General features: G+C 38.8%; 5 protein-coding genes across 5 annotated transcripts in view; 3 read left to right on the forward strand and 2 right to left on the reverse strand.

Moving 5' to 3' along the window:
- Positions 1 to 1027: 1027 nt before the first annotated feature.
- On the reverse strand, positions 1028 to 4322 carry LOC103509247 (DNA primase small subunit-like; the record flags this gene model as incomplete). Its single annotated transcript, XM_008473845.3, has 6 exons — positions 4086 to 4322; positions 3591 to 3741; positions 3108 to 3283; positions 2420 to 2612; positions 1735 to 1948; positions 1028 to 1186 (listed from the first exon to the last, which is right to left on the reverse strand). Coding segments are annotated over exons 1-6 (999 nt in total), but the record flags the coding sequence as incomplete, so codon positions are not given.
- Positions 4323 to 7160: 2838 nt separating this feature from the next.
- Positions 7161 to 7565, forward strand: LOC103509248 (phosphatidylinositol 3-kinase regulatory subunit gamma-like). Its single transcript, XM_026823632.1, has one exon. It carries the CDS (start codon positions 7236 to 7238, stop codon positions 7563 to 7565), a length of 330 nt encoding a protein of 109 aa, XP_026679433.1. The 5' UTR covers positions 7161 to 7235.
- Positions 7566 to 7930: 365 nt separating this feature from the next.
- LOC103509235 (ras-related protein Rab-2-like) lies at positions 7931 to 10962 on the forward strand. Its single transcript, XM_026823633.1, has 4 exons — positions 7931 to 7954; positions 9769 to 9860; positions 9995 to 10175; positions 10759 to 10962. The coding sequence occupies exons 1-4, from the start codon at positions 7931 to 7933 to the stop codon at positions 10852 to 10854; spliced, it is 393 nt and encodes a 130-aa protein (XP_026679434.1). The 3' UTR covers positions 10855 to 10962.
- Positions 10963 to 12546: 1584 nt separating this feature from the next.
- On the forward strand, positions 12547 to 13294 carry LOC103509249 (ras-related protein Rab-2A). Its single transcript, XM_017444109.2, has 3 exons — positions 12547 to 12744; positions 12902 to 12967; positions 13102 to 13294. The coding sequence occupies exons 1-3, from the start codon at positions 12587 to 12589 to the stop codon at positions 13292 to 13294; spliced, it is 417 nt and encodes a 138-aa protein (XP_017299598.1). The 5' UTR covers positions 12547 to 12586.
- A 41-nt stretch (positions 13295 to 13335) lies between these two features.
- Positions 13336 to 16461, reverse strand: part of LOC103509250 (DNA replication licensing factor Mcm2) — a gene marked incomplete in the record, with an annotated part of 29190 nt that continues 26064 nt past the window's right edge. The window contains 3 exon segments of the mRNA XM_026823634.1: positions 13336 to 13350; positions 14375 to 14530; positions 15277 to 15459. Of these exon segments, the coding sequence (XP_026679435.1) occupies positions 13336 to 13350; positions 14375 to 14530; positions 15277 to 15459 (354 nt within the window).

A 16461-nucleotide genomic window follows, 5' to 3' on the forward strand; every position in this document is an offset into this window, starting at 1 on the left:
TAGTGCTTATTTATACTGCTCGCATAGGACTGAAAAGTCCCTTTACTCCAGCAGTAGGCTACTACTATTACAGCTGGAACTGTTCGCGCGGGCAGACCCGGGCCTCGACCTGTACCGGCTGTACCATGCGAGTCTGAGCCACCCCGCACTACAGAAGGTAAGAATAAGACCGGTCCCGCACTGCAGAAGGTAAGAATAATTATAATGATGATGAATGATGGATGATGAATGATGGATGATGGATGATGGATGATGGATGATGGATGATGGATGATGGATGATGGATTGATGATGATGAATGATGAATGATGAATGATGAATGATGGATGATGGATGATGGATGATGGATGATGGATGATGAATGATGGATGATGGATGATGGATGATGGATGATGAATGATGATGATTATGATGATGATAATAATATTGTCTGGCTGGGTGACTTTAAACAGGAAGTAGACCAGCTTAGTCTGACTGGGGACCTTTAAGCAGAGAGCATATCAGCCTGAAATTTCCCTTGCTAAAGGAATAGCAAAGGTTGAGTGCGAAGAGCATCCACTCCTAAAATTTTTGCAGCCAAAACCAAATGCCAGCCCAAAGCAATCACCCTCGTCAGAACTGATTGAGAGGCTGACGAAAAACGCCGACCCCGTCTGTACACGGGAAAAGGCGGAAAAAAAAACTTGTTTTTCCAAATAATACATACATATCCTACATCGTTCCAGCTATGTACTGGGTCGATTAATGAAGTCTCGCCACCACCTCCTATCATTATATCGTTCATTTCCCTCGACATCTTCCCAACTTACTCCTCTCTCTTCTAAATCCTTTTTTTTATCATGTCTTGGTATCTCATCCTTGGTCTACCCTTTGGTCTCTTTCCCTCTGGTTGATATTCATAAAATTTCCAAATAATATTTTTGTATTCTATTTTTCCCCGTCCGTGGCACAAGCATTGCTTTTACGAATGAGTTCCTGTACCATTTATATGTTTTTTTTTTTTTTTTTTTTTTTTTTTTTTTTTTTTTTCATGGAATGGGACACAGATCTTGCCCGTCTTGGGGTGCACACAGAACGGACTCTTCAGTAGATGGTTGACTCCCTTACTAACGTGGATGTCGAGTCGAGGGTAGGCCAACTCTAGAAGGATCTCTTCGATGGCGTATTTGAGCTTACGGTCCGAATTCTGAATAAAGTCATAAAACAAATAATAAACAACTCTTTATTGTGGTTCATGGACAAAATCGCAAGGTGTAATTTATGCCTTAAGCGATACCTTTCGCCCTTTCGAAAAAAAAAAAAAAAAAAAATAGGCAAATAGAACTTAAATTAAAAAAAAAACAGGGAAATAAAAAATAGGCAAATAGAACTTATAAATAAACGAAGAAACGCCAGCGATAAGGCCTTAGCAGTTACAGTTCCCTCTAACAAACCTCTTGAAAAAAAATCTTCTCCTTCTTCGCACTTTCCCCTGTTCAGACGGGGTCAGCGGTTTTCAGACGTCCCCCAGCCAGACTAAGCTGGTCTACTCCCTGTTTATAGTCCCCCAGCCAGACTAAGCTGGTCAACTCCCTGTTTATAGTCCCCCAGCCAGACTAAGCTGGTCTACTCCCTGTTTATAGTCCCCCAGCCAGACTAAGCTGGTCTACTCCCTGTTTATAGTCCCCCAGCCAGACTAAGCTGGTCAACTCCCTGTTTATAGTCCCCCAGCCAGACTACTAAACAATAACTCACCTTAGCCTGGTGGTGTTTAATAATAGCCACAAGTCGGTCCCACTTCTCTACATCCTGCCCGGGGCCAATACGGGTCCACTCTTTCTCAATCTCGGCCCTGATATCACCATTAGAAACAAGGCCCAACACTTTAGTTTGTCGCTCTTTGGTACTCAGCAGTTCTTGTTCTTCTAGGAGTTTCTCGAATTGATCTTCAATTATAAGTTTGGCACGTCTGAGGATAAAAAAATAGGTGTATATCTTGAAAAAAAAAAGCTATGTTTCACCGCCGCGCCGTTTTTATTTCGTAACAATGAAACAACTACTAAATTAGACTCGTGTAGTCTGTGTCGTAGCTTGCCCATCTCGTAGTATGCCTCTCATCAGATGGGCCAAAAGAGACACAATATTTCAGACCTTGTTTAGACTGCGGGGGTAAAGGGACTTTACAGTCCTATTCGGGCAGGATAAACAAGGTACATATATTCTAATCTACAAGACACACCCCAATTTAGATTCGTGGAAGCTTGACCTATCCTTTAGGGCTGTTTGCTCTTACACTCAAGCCTCTCCCTTGAATCTAACTTCTTCTTTTTCTTCGCCTTTTCCATTTCCTAGCAAGGGAAATTCAGGCTGGTCCACTCCCTGTTTAATGTACCCCAGCCAGACACTCGAATCTAACTAGGACGACTAAAAAAACTCTTACTTCAGGTGAGGATGAAGTACATCGCCGGTCAGGAACACTTTCTTCACCGGGTTGGCAGTGAGTACCGACATGTATTCGGCTAGACACGACCGCCCCCGGCCGTCCAACGCCAGAGCCGCTTCATCGCACACCCAACAATGAATACCGCGCCGCCCTGAGAACACCCACAGGAGGAGCTGGAAGTCGAAATCCTCTGGGAAAATAAAAAAAGGGAACTATTAAAATAGAACATACAAGTTTTTGAAATGTCGAGATTTTTGCTAGGGACCTGATGATTGGTGCGAATTATCAAAAGTTTGAAAAATCGAGGGTCGACTGTACCTTGTTTATCCTGTCGGGATAGTACTGAAGTCCCTTTACCCCCGCAGTCTAAACAAGACCTTGTTTATTTTGACATATTATGGGGCAGTGACAGTTCCCCCTATCAAACTTAAAAATAATAATAATAAAAATAATAAGGACCTGAGGATTAAAGCGCCTTATTTGAAAAAAAAAGGACCTGAGGATTTCCCAAATATATTTTCAGCCCTAGAAGGACTGTTAAGCTAACGGCCTCTTAATTTCCATTTAATTTCTATAGGCTACACAGGCCTGTTAGAGGCTAAAAAGAAGGTTGGTAAAACCCACTTTTTTTCATTTCATTAAAGAAATCATAAACATGGATGAATGATCAAGTTGAAAATATTACCCCTCAAAGCTGTGTCCAGAATTTTGCAAGCTATGCTCATGTACCGCCAACACTTCTCGCAGATATCGGCACCGGAACAACAATTCCTCACATCATCGTAGTCTGTCATATCTATATCAAACACGAGCTCCTTCATTTTGGGTGTGAACACACTGTGCTGGAGGTGATCCTTTGGGCTGAAGAGAAAGAGATAAATCAAAATGAATGTAGTAATTAAAGAAAAATAAATAAAAATAAACCTGAATGAAATAGTTTTGTAACCCAATAATACCAGCAATTACCTTTAAGGTCAGTATACCCTAGGTGGTGTAGTCTAACCTATATTTAGTCCAAAGCTTTTTTTTTGTATTGAATCTGACCAATCTTGACTCAAAGGATTCAAGAATCTGGATCCTCTGGATCCCGTTTCATTTATCTTACAAATTTCTTAGGCATTTTCTTAGGGGGGGGGGGGGGGATTCAGACAAAGAAAAGCCAACTTACCAAATATCATAGATGGCTCCTAAATCAATTTTCTGGGGACACCGTTTGATCAGATCCTTTTTCAATTCATTCGGACTGTTGTAAGAAATGTATCGGGCATAGATGTCTCCGTTCAGTGTGAATGAGAACTCTCTCTTGCGGAAATTGTCCACTGAAAATAAAACAATAATAACAATCAACAAATTTCAATGGATTTCTTTCTGGTGTTGATAGTTTTTCGCCTGCACATCTATCAACAGATAACTTTCTGGTGTTGACCCAGCACCTGAATGGGAAGTATTGTGTCTCTTCTTGCGCATCTGATGAAAGACATACTACGGGATGGGCATGCTCTAACACAGACCACATACTTACAATGTAGCAGTTGTTTCATTCCTACAAAATAATAACAACGGTGGTGAAACACTCAACCTTTTTTGCTTTACAAATACCTAACCAGGTGTTTCCTATGGTAAGGTTGCTTTCATAACTTAGTCAAGTCGTGGCTGTACTTACAATTTCCATAGAACAGCCACCGGAGGTAAGGTCCGTACGGGAAGATCCGTTTGTAGTAAAATGGTAACATTTCTGTCAGAGATTCTGGATCGTACTTATCGGCCATTTTTCCGAAATTATTTTATGAACACTTTTGACTTAACTTACGATATAGGTAACACAGGATTAATATGAATTAACTAATCTAATTTAGCATTAGCAGTAGGACCAAAAAAAGAAAAGTAAAAATTATCAGGGATCAGGCGATCAGGGTACCAGACAGTTGACATTTCGATTTCGCGCCAAAAATTTTGAAATATCTTTTTGTTTACAAATCGTCCAGGGTTCCAACTCAACAAACGGGAAAAAATATTTCAGATTTCCGGCTAAAAAGCTGGCAGACAGCAGTTTTTCTTGGAAGATTTGTTATAATATTGGAGTTTTCAACCAAAGTCTGCCATTTTTCCCTATTCCTTCCGATTTTTTCCATTTGTCGTATTTTTCTTTGAAAGGTGGATTTCACCATTGACTTAATGAGAGATTTCACTAATGGGAGAATTTTTAATCCTCAAAAAGGGAGTTTTTAATGTTTTAATGATCCAAAAAGAAGGAGTCGTTAAAAACTCCCATTTGGATAATTAAAAATTATCCCATTAGTGAAAACTCTCATTAAATCATTGCTGAAATCCACCTTACTTAAACCTTTTATAAATACAATCAACAAGCTGGGCCCGTCCCTCCGGGAATTTTTTAGCCCGTACTTTATTCTATCATGGTTAAAGAATACCTTTGTACCTACCTAATTTGTTGAAAATTCAGTTTATAACCATTCTTGATTTGATTTTTTGATTTTACTTTCATGTAATAATTTAAAATCAAGACTAGAGCCCGTTCTCCCTTTATTCCCAATATAATATTTTTTATGCTTGGATTGGATCTTGGATTTGGCCAGAATTTGCCTGGAACTTTTTTCCTTCTGAACTGTCAGCAAAATGCTCTAAATTAATCCAAATGGAAGTGGGATGACGAGAGCGGTAAGAATAGTATTAGAATATTAGATATTGGTGCTTTATTTAGACTGTCGAATTAAGACATGTAGTCCCTTTCTCTCAACAGTTTAATATTGCACCACTTTATTTATTTTAATTACAATATACCTATGTAATGAAATCAAAGGAATTTTAATTGTGTTGAGCATTAAATGCTTGTCACAAATGCCCTTCCTCGCTTGAGAAAACTACGCTAAATTTAATGACTTGACTAGGACTCGAACTACCAACCTCCAGATCCAGAGTCCACCGTGCTAACCACTACACCACTGAGGTTGGCTATGTAAAGAAATATTTAATATACCTTGGTTGTTAATTGTCCGGCTGGGGGACGTTAAACAGGGAGTAGACCAGCTTAGTCTGACTGGGAGACGTTAAACAGGGAGTAGACCAGCTTAGTCTGGCTGGTACCTTAAATATTGATTCTTCCTTTCTCTGTTCTATCTATGTAAGTACCTTACTTAATAATACCTAGACCATAGTGTTTATTTATACTTACTGCTCGCATAGGACTGAAAAGTCCCTCTTAGGTACTCCAGCAGTAGGCTTCTACTATTATTGTGGTCGAATTCTCAAATTATATTGAGAATAAAATTCCATACCTCGGCTGGGATTGAACCCACGCCCTCCTGTTTACCAGGCAAGTGTCTTGACCATTACACCACCGAGGCAGGTAATAAATGTTTAAGCGGTCAAACTTTCTTGACTTGGCGGGGGAACCCTACCGCGATCCTTAAATTTGCACATTTCTGTTCTCTTTACAGACCTTTTCTCTTCAATCTACATGAGTGTTCCTAATAGTATTGTACAGTGTCTCTCGCTCACTTCAACATGGATCCATCTTACCACTCTACCTCTTCAGGCAACACACCCTCCAGCTCAGGTAAGACGGAAAATTAGCCCTTTTCTCCCCCTCACTTCCATTCTCTCAACTCTTTTCCCTATGTAGCTCTCATCTTTTCTTTCAACACATACCACTCAAATGCATATTCTTCCTTTCTGCCCAGGCCCTCCAATGTCCGAGGCGGATCACAAGTCAGCTGCGGCCGGAGGTCGACTCGGCCCCGGCTACTCGATAGCTGACCCCGGTGTGGCCTCTCGAGGCCTTTCCCTCGCCGAACAAGACTTCCTCACAATGGTCTTTCTTACTTTCCACCAGCCTAGTTAGCTTGGTTGGCAGTGTGCCTTCCTTGTAAGTGCTAGACTGCGGGTTAGGTTCCCGCCCGGGGTGGATTTTATTCTGAACGGATAAGGTTCATTCTGGGAATGACTGACTTTCTCCTATCCTGTCTTCCTTTTCTCTTCAATTTCGAGACGATGAGATCTTGGCATGTTACAGTTCCTCTATCAAACTTAATAAATTAGATTTTTAACGATTGTAATAATTTGAAAATAATAAGTGATTTAAAATTATTTTTATTATTTTTTTGCAACAATTTTATACCCCCCATGTATTTCTATTCTTTGCTTTTGATGTTTTAGAGCAGGTTTTTTGAGAGATCGAGGGAGATAGAAATGTGTACGCCCTAACAATAAATTAATAAATTAGATTTTTAACGATTGTAATAATTTGAAAATAATAAGTGATTTAAAATTATTTTTATTATTTTTTTGCGACAATTTTATACCCCCCATGTATTTCTATTCTTTGCTTTTGATGTTTTAGAGTAGGTTTTTTGAAAGATCGAGGGAGATAGAAATGTGTACGCCCTTTTTACTTTCCTTACCCTATAGGAAGGAAAGTAATGTAATCGGGTCAAATTTTCGATGGTCAGTTTTTAGTGCCAAAACACGTTTTGAGGTCCCTAGAGCCTAAATCCAAAGTTTCAGCCATTGGTCCGTTTTTTAACTAAGCAAGGTCCTAAAATTTTGTTGTACCATGTTATTTAAAGTTTCAGCCATTGGTCCGTTTTTTAACTAAGCAAGGTCCTAAAATTTTGTTGTACCATGTTATTTAACCCATAAAATATACGAGATAAAGTAAAAAATGAGATTTAAGAACATAAAAAAAAAATCAATATTGAAAATTAATCTCTCGTTACAGAACTGCGCTCTTGCGGTGACCGGGGGAGGTAGCGACTCCGCATCCACCTCAGGCGGGCCGGACACCTCCTGCCCGCCGATGCCTTCCCTGTCCGCCCTCAACCGAACCGAACGCGACCTCCCGCACCACGACGAGAAGACCTGGCTAGTCCGCATGTCGCGAGCCCAGGCGGAGGCGCTGCTCTCGGGCCGCCCAGACGGGACGTTTCTCATTCGCCCGTCGACCACGGGGCAGTACGCGCTATCGATCGTTTGCTCCGGCGCGCCGAAGCATTGTCTGGTCTACGAGACGGAGCGCGGGTTTGGGTTCGCCGAGCCGTTCAATATATATCCCAGCCTGGGGGCTCTGGTGTTGCACTACGCGGCAAACAGCTTGGAAGAGCATAATGACGATTTGATTTTCCTATAAAAAAAAAATCAAATTTATATCAAAATTACCTACCCCTACCAGGTACTTAGTCTCCAACTCTAGTATCTTGACATACGTCCAGCGTAATCATATGTATATCAAACACCTAGAAAAATATTCTGATTATGCTTGAGGTTGGTTCGTTTTGTTATTTCATACGGTGTTTGCGCCCGCGTCGGGGATGACTGTGGTGTAAGATCCGCGTCGATGCGGCATCAACTCGTTCACTCTGCGTCAGGAGTGAAGCTAAAATGTGTGAAAATTCAACAAACATGACATCTAGCGGAGAAATTGCAAAACTATTTTTCACTTGATGCTAATCGTGGGATTCGAGTTGCTTCCGGAATGAAGGACGTATAAAGACCATGACAGACCGTGGTCTGCCAGACGTTCTGAATGGTGGGAACTAGGGGACCTGAGTTCTTGAATATAAAAAAAAAATCTCAAAGTTTCAAATTCTCGTTTTGTTATTCCATAAAACACATAGGTAAAAATAATATACCGAGGGGTTGGGTAAGGTAGGGGGAGCGTGAAAAAATGAGAATATGCCCAAAGGTGGCGCCATGCAAAAAAAAGTTTGAGAACCACTGAATTAGACTGTCAGCTTAGAACAAGTTGTTCCATTATACCAACAGTTTAATAGTGCACCTCTTTATTGAAACGCCCTATGTCACTGCAACCTAGACAGATCTTTTGTGACTTTACCTTTGGTTTTCTAGAAAATCCCTAGACTTGTTACGAAGGCCAGAGTTCTTTTAGGACTGATTTCTTTGACTTCTTCAGGTGTTATGATCATCCTTGAGAAGTATAGCAATCGTTTGTTTTAACGAAACGACGTAGGGCGTATTTTCCTTGAAAATATTTGCTATATTGAAAGTATAAGCATTTCTTAAAATCATTCGATTTCTACCGAATGCTTTTTTTCTCTAATGGCCGATGGCTGGGGCTACAATCTAAAGTTTAAACTTGGTTTAAGTCGAAGAGTTCCCTATCCTGTCTTCCTTCTCTCTTCGATTTTCGGGACGATAAGACCATAGCAGTTACAGTTCCCTCTGTCAAAACCTCTTTAAAAAAATCTGAATTGTGGGCCAGGAATTTATTTGTTTTTACTTTACTTAATCCGTCCCCATCTACCGTGAGTGTAGGGCTGTAGGGATTAGCGAAAATGGCGAGCTCCTCTGCCTTCCTGTAATAAATTCTTCGGGCACAATTTAGATTTTAAACTCGGTTCAAGATTGAGAGTTAAATTAAACCGAGTTTAAAATCTGAATATTGTGGGCCAGGAATTTATTTGTTTTTACTTTACTTAATCCGTCCCCATCTACCGTGAGTGTGTAGGGGTTGGCAAAAATGGCGAGCTCTCTGCCTTCCTGTAATAAATTCTTCGGGCACAATTTAGATTTTAAACTCGGTTCAAGATTAACTCTTGGACTTAAACCGAGTTTATTTGAGTCTCGGTTTATTTGTTTTTGTTAATAATAGAAGGTTATTTTTGTGTTCTTTTTTTTTACTTTCCTTATCCTTAGAGGAAGGAAATTACCTAATGTATTTTATTTTATATCTAACAAGGTTTATCAGTGTCGGTAGTTTCGAGATACGAAATTAATTTAATTTATATTATGTTATATTTCTAATTTATAAATATAAAGTTAAAATCGCCGTGGTTTTAAATATTTTTAAAATAACAACAGAGTCTGTACTTTATTTTATCATTCAATCAAGCAGTCAGGACATGCGAGGTTGAACGCAACGTCGTGCGTGGTTAATTACTGAACGGGTGACTGAAGAGACAAAGAAGAGGTTTGATAGAGGGAACTGTAACAACGGAGGTCTTATCGTCCCGAAATCGAAGAGAAGAAAGACAGGATAGGAGAAAGCTAGCCGTTCCGAGAACGAACCTTACTGTTCAGGATAAAATGGGCCCCGGGCGGGAATTGAACACGCGACCTAGCGCTTACAAGGCAGGCGCACTACCTTCCAAACTAACTTTAGGCTAGCAGGTAGGTTTCGAAAAGTCGAAAACTTGGTGGTCCAAAGTTACCCCGTGAGCCCAAGAATGAAAAGATGGGGAAAAATCGAAAAATCCCGAGACGAAGAAGAAAAGTCCCTTTTTTATGGGAGAAAAGTCCCGTTGGAGGGGAAAAAATTAACCCCTATTTTGGCAGCGGAATTCAAATCCAAAAAAAGTTTCCTTTCATTCAAGGGTTTATTTTATAAGTTTCTGACAACATGGCTGGAAGATGCTCGACAACATTCAAACTCAAATATGGTTATCATGCTGATTGGAAATAAAAGGTGAGAACTGTGGTAATCTTCAAGTCTACCTTTGGCTTTGACGCCAGTAGCCTGATTCTATCTCAATTTTCACTGGTACTTAACTGTTCAATTGTTGTACCTAACTGTTCAAAAAATACTCTTTTGCATTTCAGTGACCTGGATGCTCGTCGGGAAGTGAAAAAGGAAGAAGGTGAGGTGTTTGCCCGAGAGCATGGTCTTGTGTTCATGGAGACATCGGCCAAACTGGCCACCAATGTAGAGGAAGCGTTCATTGATACCGCCAAAGAGATATACGAGAAAATCCAGGAGGGTGTGTTTGATATTACCAATGAGGTGAGATGATTTTTCTTTTTTTATTATTATTATTTTGCTCTGCTTTGCACGTCTGTGAGATAGACACAATATTGGAAGGACTAAAATCCCCCTTTGACACCCAAAAACAAAATCTGGGCTCCTCAATGTTCATATATGCATAAAGAATTTTGATTTTTTTTTTTTTTTTTTAGAGGTTTGACAGAGGGAACTGTAACTACTATGGTCTTATCATCCCGAAATCAAAGAGAGAAGAAAGACAGGATAGGAGAAAGCCGTTCCGAGAACGAATATTATCCCATCAGGATAAAATCCGCCCCCGGGAATCGAATCCGCTGCCTAGCACTTACAAGGCAGACACTCTACCAACTAAGCTAACTAGGCTGGCGCCAATCTTTTTAGTGATTGGGGTTTCACCCTATTTTTGGTAACAAGTTTATACCTATGGTTTATACTGCTTGGATGAACGCCTGGCTTCGGGATGATAAGACCCTAGCAGTTACAGTTCCTTCTGTCAAACCTCTTGAAAAAAAAAGTCTCCTCTATTTATTCATTTATTTATTATTATTTTAAGCTAAACATAAGTATTGTTTTTGTATTCCAGGCTAATGGTATCAAGATCGGTCCCCAGCATTCACCCAACAACCCGTCACTACCTTCCGGGTCTTCCGGCTCAAGTTCCGGTGGCGGTTGCTGCTAAGTGACAACCTTCTCCTCCCGCTTTACTCTCAAATGTGACAGAAACATGTGTCTCGCTCTACCTTTTCCCCCCACCAAACTAATTTTTGCTTGTGCCCCCCAAGGGAAATTCCTCATTGGTAAGGTGAGTCACTCCTTAGTATAGGATATTGCTCCTTGGTAATGGGAATTGCTCCTTAGTAAGGGAAATTGCTCCTTGGTAGGGAACATTGATCCTTAATAAGGGGAAGGTATAGGAAATTGCTCCTTGGTAATGGGAATTGCTCCTTAGTAAGGGAAATTGCTCCTTGGTAAGGAACATTGATCCTTAATAAGGGGAAATGCTTACTTGTTAATCAACGAGCTATTTTTTGACGAGTGCGCACCCAAAGGTCATCGGACTTCCCAGTTGAAGTGGACTGTACCTACCAATACTTTTCAATTGATAGTTTTTCGATTGCAAATATTTCAATGGGTTACTTGTTACTTTCTGGTGGTCTCGTGTTGACCCAGCACCTAAATGGGAAGTATTGTGTCTCTTCTCGCCCATCTGATGAGAAGCCAGAGTTAATATTTTTTAAAGGAGGTTTAACTCTAAAATGATTCTTATACCGTATTCCTAGGTAACCAAAAATTGAAGGGTGTAAAGTTTGAAGCAACCCTGCAAAAACACCAGATATGTAATTTAATTATGTATGTACCTACTACCTACCAATACTTTTCAGTTGACAGTTTTTCGATTGCAAATATTTCAATGGGTTACTTTCTGGTGTTCTCGTGTTGACACAGCACCTAAATGGGAAGTTTTGTGTTTCTTCTAGCCCATCTGATGAGAAGCCAGAGTTAATAATTTTTTTAAGAAGGTTTAACTCTAAAATGATTCTTATACCGTTTGTATTGAGTAATGTACAAATAGTTATATAGATTTTGTTATGTATATTTTTGCCATAAGTCTTTCGAAGTTTCGACACGAAAATTAATTTATGTTAATGGCTGTGTCCACAAGCGAGTTTTAACTCCGTTTAGGTTTTAGATTAAGCAATTGAGCAATCTGATGCAGCATAAGTCCATGCACAAAAATCCCACTCTTTTTTTTCAACCAATCAGCTTTACTTAATCCAAAGGTCATACTTAAACGGGAGGTAAGTCATTAGGAAGTGCTTCACCACTTGTCTATCATGCAGAAATAAAACATCTGCTTCAGTGAATTTTTAGGTGTGTCAAAGCACAAAGCATAAAGTGTATTTTATTATAAGCACAGAAGTTGTAATAATTTAATAGCCATTGTTGCTAAAAAATTGAAGGGGGGGGAAAAAAAAACAGTTGTAATTTTAAAGGAGGTGATTTTTTTCCTCTTTTGGTGTAATATCACAACCACTCTTGCTGTCATGGGCCACTTCTGTATTTTCAATAGATTTTTGAAAGAGGGCATCTGAGTGCCATTTGTTTTTTGCCATTTGTTTGATGAAAAAAATACAAAAATTAAACAGTCTGTCTCTCATTTATGGGAGATGTTTTCATATTTATGGGTTTCTGTGGGGGGGGGAATACCATGGAATATGCTTTGATATAATTTTCAAAAAAGTATGAACTATATCAATCAATCAATCCATAATCGTTCCTTCATGGGATGGGTTGATGTACAAGTATAAAGCTTCTCCACCAATTTTGATCCCTGTATCTCTACTCCCTCTCGAAAAAACAGAAACTATTCCAATCTGTTAACTATTTCAGGTGTTGAATTTGGAGCTCGCATGATCACAATTGATGGCAAACAGATCAAGCTACAAATTTGGGACACAGCTGGTCAAGAAGCTTTCCGATCAATTACGAGATCTTACTACCGAGGTGCAGCAGGTGCTCTCCTTGTGTACGACATTACGAGACGGGAAACATTCAATCATCTGACAACATGGCTGGAAGATGCTCGACAACATTCAAACTCAAATATGGTTATCATGCTGATTGGAAATAAAAGGTGAGAATTGTGGTAATCTTCAAGTCTACCTTTGGCTTTGACGCCAGTAGCCTGATTCTATCTCAATTTTCACTGGGACTTGTCTGACAACATGGCTGGAAGATGCTCGACAACATTCAAACTCAAATATGGTTATCATGCTGATTGGAAATAAAAGGTGAGAACTGTGGAAATCTTCAAGTTTACCTTTGGCTTTGATGCCAGTAGCCTGATTCCATCTCAATTTTCACTGGGCCTTAACTGTTCAATTGTTGTACCTAACTGTTCAAAAAATACTCTTTCACATTTCAGTGACCTGGATGCTCGTCGGGAAGTGAAAAAGGAAGAAGGTGAGGTGTTTGCCCGAGAGCATGGTCTTGTGTTCATGGAGACATCGGCCAAACTGGCCACCAATGTAGAGGAAGCGTTCATCGATACCGCCAAAGAGATATACGAGAAAATCCAGGAGGGAGTGTTTGATATTACCAATGAGGTGAGATTTTAATTATTTTTAGTATCATTATTTTTAATATCATTGTTTACCCTCTATTTGGCTACATGCTACAAAAAAAGTTCCATAGCTAGAAAGAAATACCTTTCAACTATGTATGTATTATAGGTAGGTGGTACCCATCGAAAATCTACTGTGTGTTTGTTTACTCATTGTGAAATCCAATTGTTTAGTTTCATGGTGGTTGTGGTGATGATGTCATTCATTAAGTAATTAATAAAGCAATGAGAGAAAAAACTGTTGTGGAAAATAAAATACCTATATAAATGTAAACAAAACATCAAATGTAAAATTTGAAGGTTGATCTGGTGGGCTAAGCAGTTATAAGTGATTGTAAGATAGACTGATCAAAAGAATGCATACAGTTGTTGTTGTTGTTGTTGTTGTTGTTGGTGTTGGTGTTGTTGTTGGTGTTGTTGTAGCGGCTTTAGCTTTCGCTGAATGGTGTTGCCAGAGTAAAGAAAAGATGTCTTTTTGTATCTGCCATATACTGGGGTGATGGTCTCTAGCCATGTTTAATTGGCTTGTCCTGAACCACAGTCAACCATCGTGAGGACTTGTGCTTATTCTTTAAAAGCAGGGAGAACCCTTTGAAACTGCCAGCTGCCAGCTAGCAAATGGAGGACTTAAGCCCTTACCCTAGTGGGATGAAAAAAGATTGGAGAATTAATGTTGAACAGGCTTGGGAAAAAAAGTCGGCCTAGGAGGTTGCCGAGCAATACCTACCTTTTCTTTGAAGTCTTTCTCGTGTATCTCCACAGTGTCAATGACTAGCTGTTCTCCTCCCTGTTTATAGTCCCACAGCCAGATGCTAGTCTACTCTCTGTTTAACGTCCCCTAGCCAGACCATGCATGCAGTGAAATGAATGATGTCACTCATGTACTTAAACAATGGGTAAAAAGATGTCACAATTAGACCAACTGCTTCTAATTATTTACAATTGATGGGTATTAAAACTTGCCCTTTCTTTTTGCGAAACACCATACCCTGAGCCGTGACTCCAGCATACCCTCTAGCTATACTAGAGAAGTCAAAAAGATTTTCCTCCTCAAAAAAAAAAGAGCAATACTTACCTTTTCTTTGAAGTCTTTCTCGTGTATCTCCACAGTATCAATGACTACTCCATGCACTCCGCGAATATACATAAGTTGATCCAGCGTCATTTGGCGCAGAATATAATACAGGAGTTCTGTGGTGTCTTTCTTGAATGAGAGATACTTCTGGAATGTCTGAGAAACAAATGGAATGTGTCTTAGAATATAAGAAGAGTTCTTAGAATATACATAAGTTGATCCAGAGTCATTTGGCGCAGAATATAATACAGGAGTTCTGTAGTGTCTTTCTTGAATGAGAGATACTTCTGGAATGTCTGTCAAACAAAAATAATCGAAATTAAGTCGAAAAAAGAGAAAAAAAATTGTACAAACATAAGAGAAACTAATCACCTTTATAAATTACTAAAATTGAGTTATAATAAAAAAAAAAAATAAAAAAAAAACGTACTTTTTTGTCAATAACACCTACCTGTTTCATTTGCTTCATCACACTGTGCTTCTGCGTGTCTACAAAGGATTCACAAATTGCGCCAATTTTTTATGAAAAAATCGCCTGTTTTACGAGAATTTAGCCAACTTTTCATGAAAAATTCGCCAGTTATTGGAGAATTCAGCCCTTTTTTCCTCAAAATTCATTTGAATTTCGAGAATTCAGGTAAATTTTCATGAAAAATTCGCCCGTTTTTTAATTGAAATTTGCCTGTTTTTTCGTCAAAATTCACCTGTTTTAAGTGAAACACCAAAGAAAAAACACCTACCTGTTTCATTTGTTCAGCCCCTTTTTTCCTCAAAATTCATCTGAATTTCGAGAATTCAGGTAAATTTTCATGAAAAATTCGCCCGTTTTTTAATCGAAATTTGCCTGTTTTTTCATCAAAATTCACCTGTTTTAAGTGAAACACCAAAGAAGAAACACCTACCTGTTTCATTTGCTTCATCACACTGTACTTCTGCGTGTCTACAAAGGATTCCAACATCATTCGTATGGCCATATTCACATCATCTTCACTAACGTGTTCTCGTAGGTGCATCTTGGCGTGTGCCTGGGCCATTCGAATCATGGACTCGATATGACGAATTGTGATGGGTAAACTGCCTGTGACCTGGAATGGTAGAATAGAATAGAATTAGAGTGGTAGAATAGAATAGAATTAGAATAGAATAGAATAGAATCAGGATAGATGAGCGTGAAAATAATAGAATAGAATAGAATTAGAATAGAATAGAATAGAATCAGGATAGATGAGAGTGAAAAAAAATATTTTTAATCGAAATTTGCCTGTTTTTTCATCAAAATTCACCTGTTTTAAGTGAAACACCAAAGAAGAAACACCTACCTGTTTCATTTGTTTCATCACACTGTACTTCTGCGTGTCTACAAAGGATTCCAACATCATTCGAATGGCCATATTCACATCATCTTCACTGACGTGTTCTCGTAGGTGCATCTTGGCATGTGCCTGGGCCATTCGAATCATGGACTCGATATGACGAATTGTGATGGGTAAACTGCCTGTGACCTTGAATGTCAGAATAGAATAGAATTAGAATGGTAGAATAGAATAGAATAGAATTAGAATGGTAGAATAGAATGGAATTAGAATGGTAGAATAGAATAGAATTAGAATGGTAGAATAGAATAGAATTAGAATGGTATAATAGAATAGAATTGGAATGGTAGAATAGAATTAGAATGGTAGAATAGAATAAATAGAATCAGGATAGATGAGAGTGAAAAAATAGAATAGAATGGACATAAAGAACAGAAAATAATGAAATAGAAAAGAAATAAATAAATAAACAGAATAGTTGAGCTAAAAATCAAGTAATTAAATAGCTCGTTAAACGTAACAAACAAACAATAAACAGAATAGAAAGGAACAAAATTAGAATATAGAAAAAAAAAAAAGAATAAAATAAACATTGGCAAATGCAAGCAGAAAGACACGATTACAATATTGGTCACCCACCCAGATTTATTTATTCACAACAATATACGGGCGGACCCTTTACTATCTATAATTCTACATATAAATCTGAGCCCTATCTAAAACCTAGAAGAAAAAAAAAAAAAAAAAAAAAAACCACCAGAAACAAAAAAATAA

This window comes from Diaphorina citri, unplaced genomic scaffold (assembly GCF_000475195.1).
Source record: "Diaphorina citri unplaced genomic scaffold, Diaci psyllid genome assembly version 1.1 scaffold477, whole genome shotgun sequence".
NCBI lineage: Eukaryota > Metazoa > Arthropoda > Insecta > Hemiptera > Psyllidae > Diaphorina > Diaphorina citri.

Excerpts from the sequence above, each read along its gene's own strand:
- LOC103509248 (XM_026823632.1), top strand. The coding sequence starts at position 7,236 with ATGCCTTCCCTGTCCGCCCTCAACCGAACCGAACGCGACCTCCCGCAC.
- LOC103509249 (XM_017444109.2), top strand. The coding sequence starts at position 12,587 with ATGATCACAATTGATGGCAAACAGATCAAGCTACAAATTTGGGACACA. Across the intron at positions 12,745-12,901 it reads ACATTCAATCATCTGACAAC|ATGGCTGGAAGATGCTCGAC; the intron begins ATGGCTGGAAGA and ends TTGTCTGACAAC. Across the intron at positions 12,968-13,101 it reads ATGCTGATTGGAAATAAAAG|TGACCTGGATGCTCGTCGGG; the intron begins GTGAGAACTGTG and ends TTCACATTTCAG.
- LOC103509235 (XM_026823633.1), top strand. The coding sequence starts at position 7,931 with ATGACAGACCGTGGTCTGCCAGAC. Across the intron at positions 7,955-9,768 it reads CAGACCGTGGTCTGCCAGAC|GGTTTATTTTATAAGTTTCT; the intron begins GTTCTGAATGGT and ends CTTTCATTCAAG. Across the intron at positions 9,861-9,994 it reads ATGCTGATTGGAAATAAAAG|TGACCTGGATGCTCGTCGGG; the intron begins GTGAGAACTGTG and ends TTTGCATTTCAG.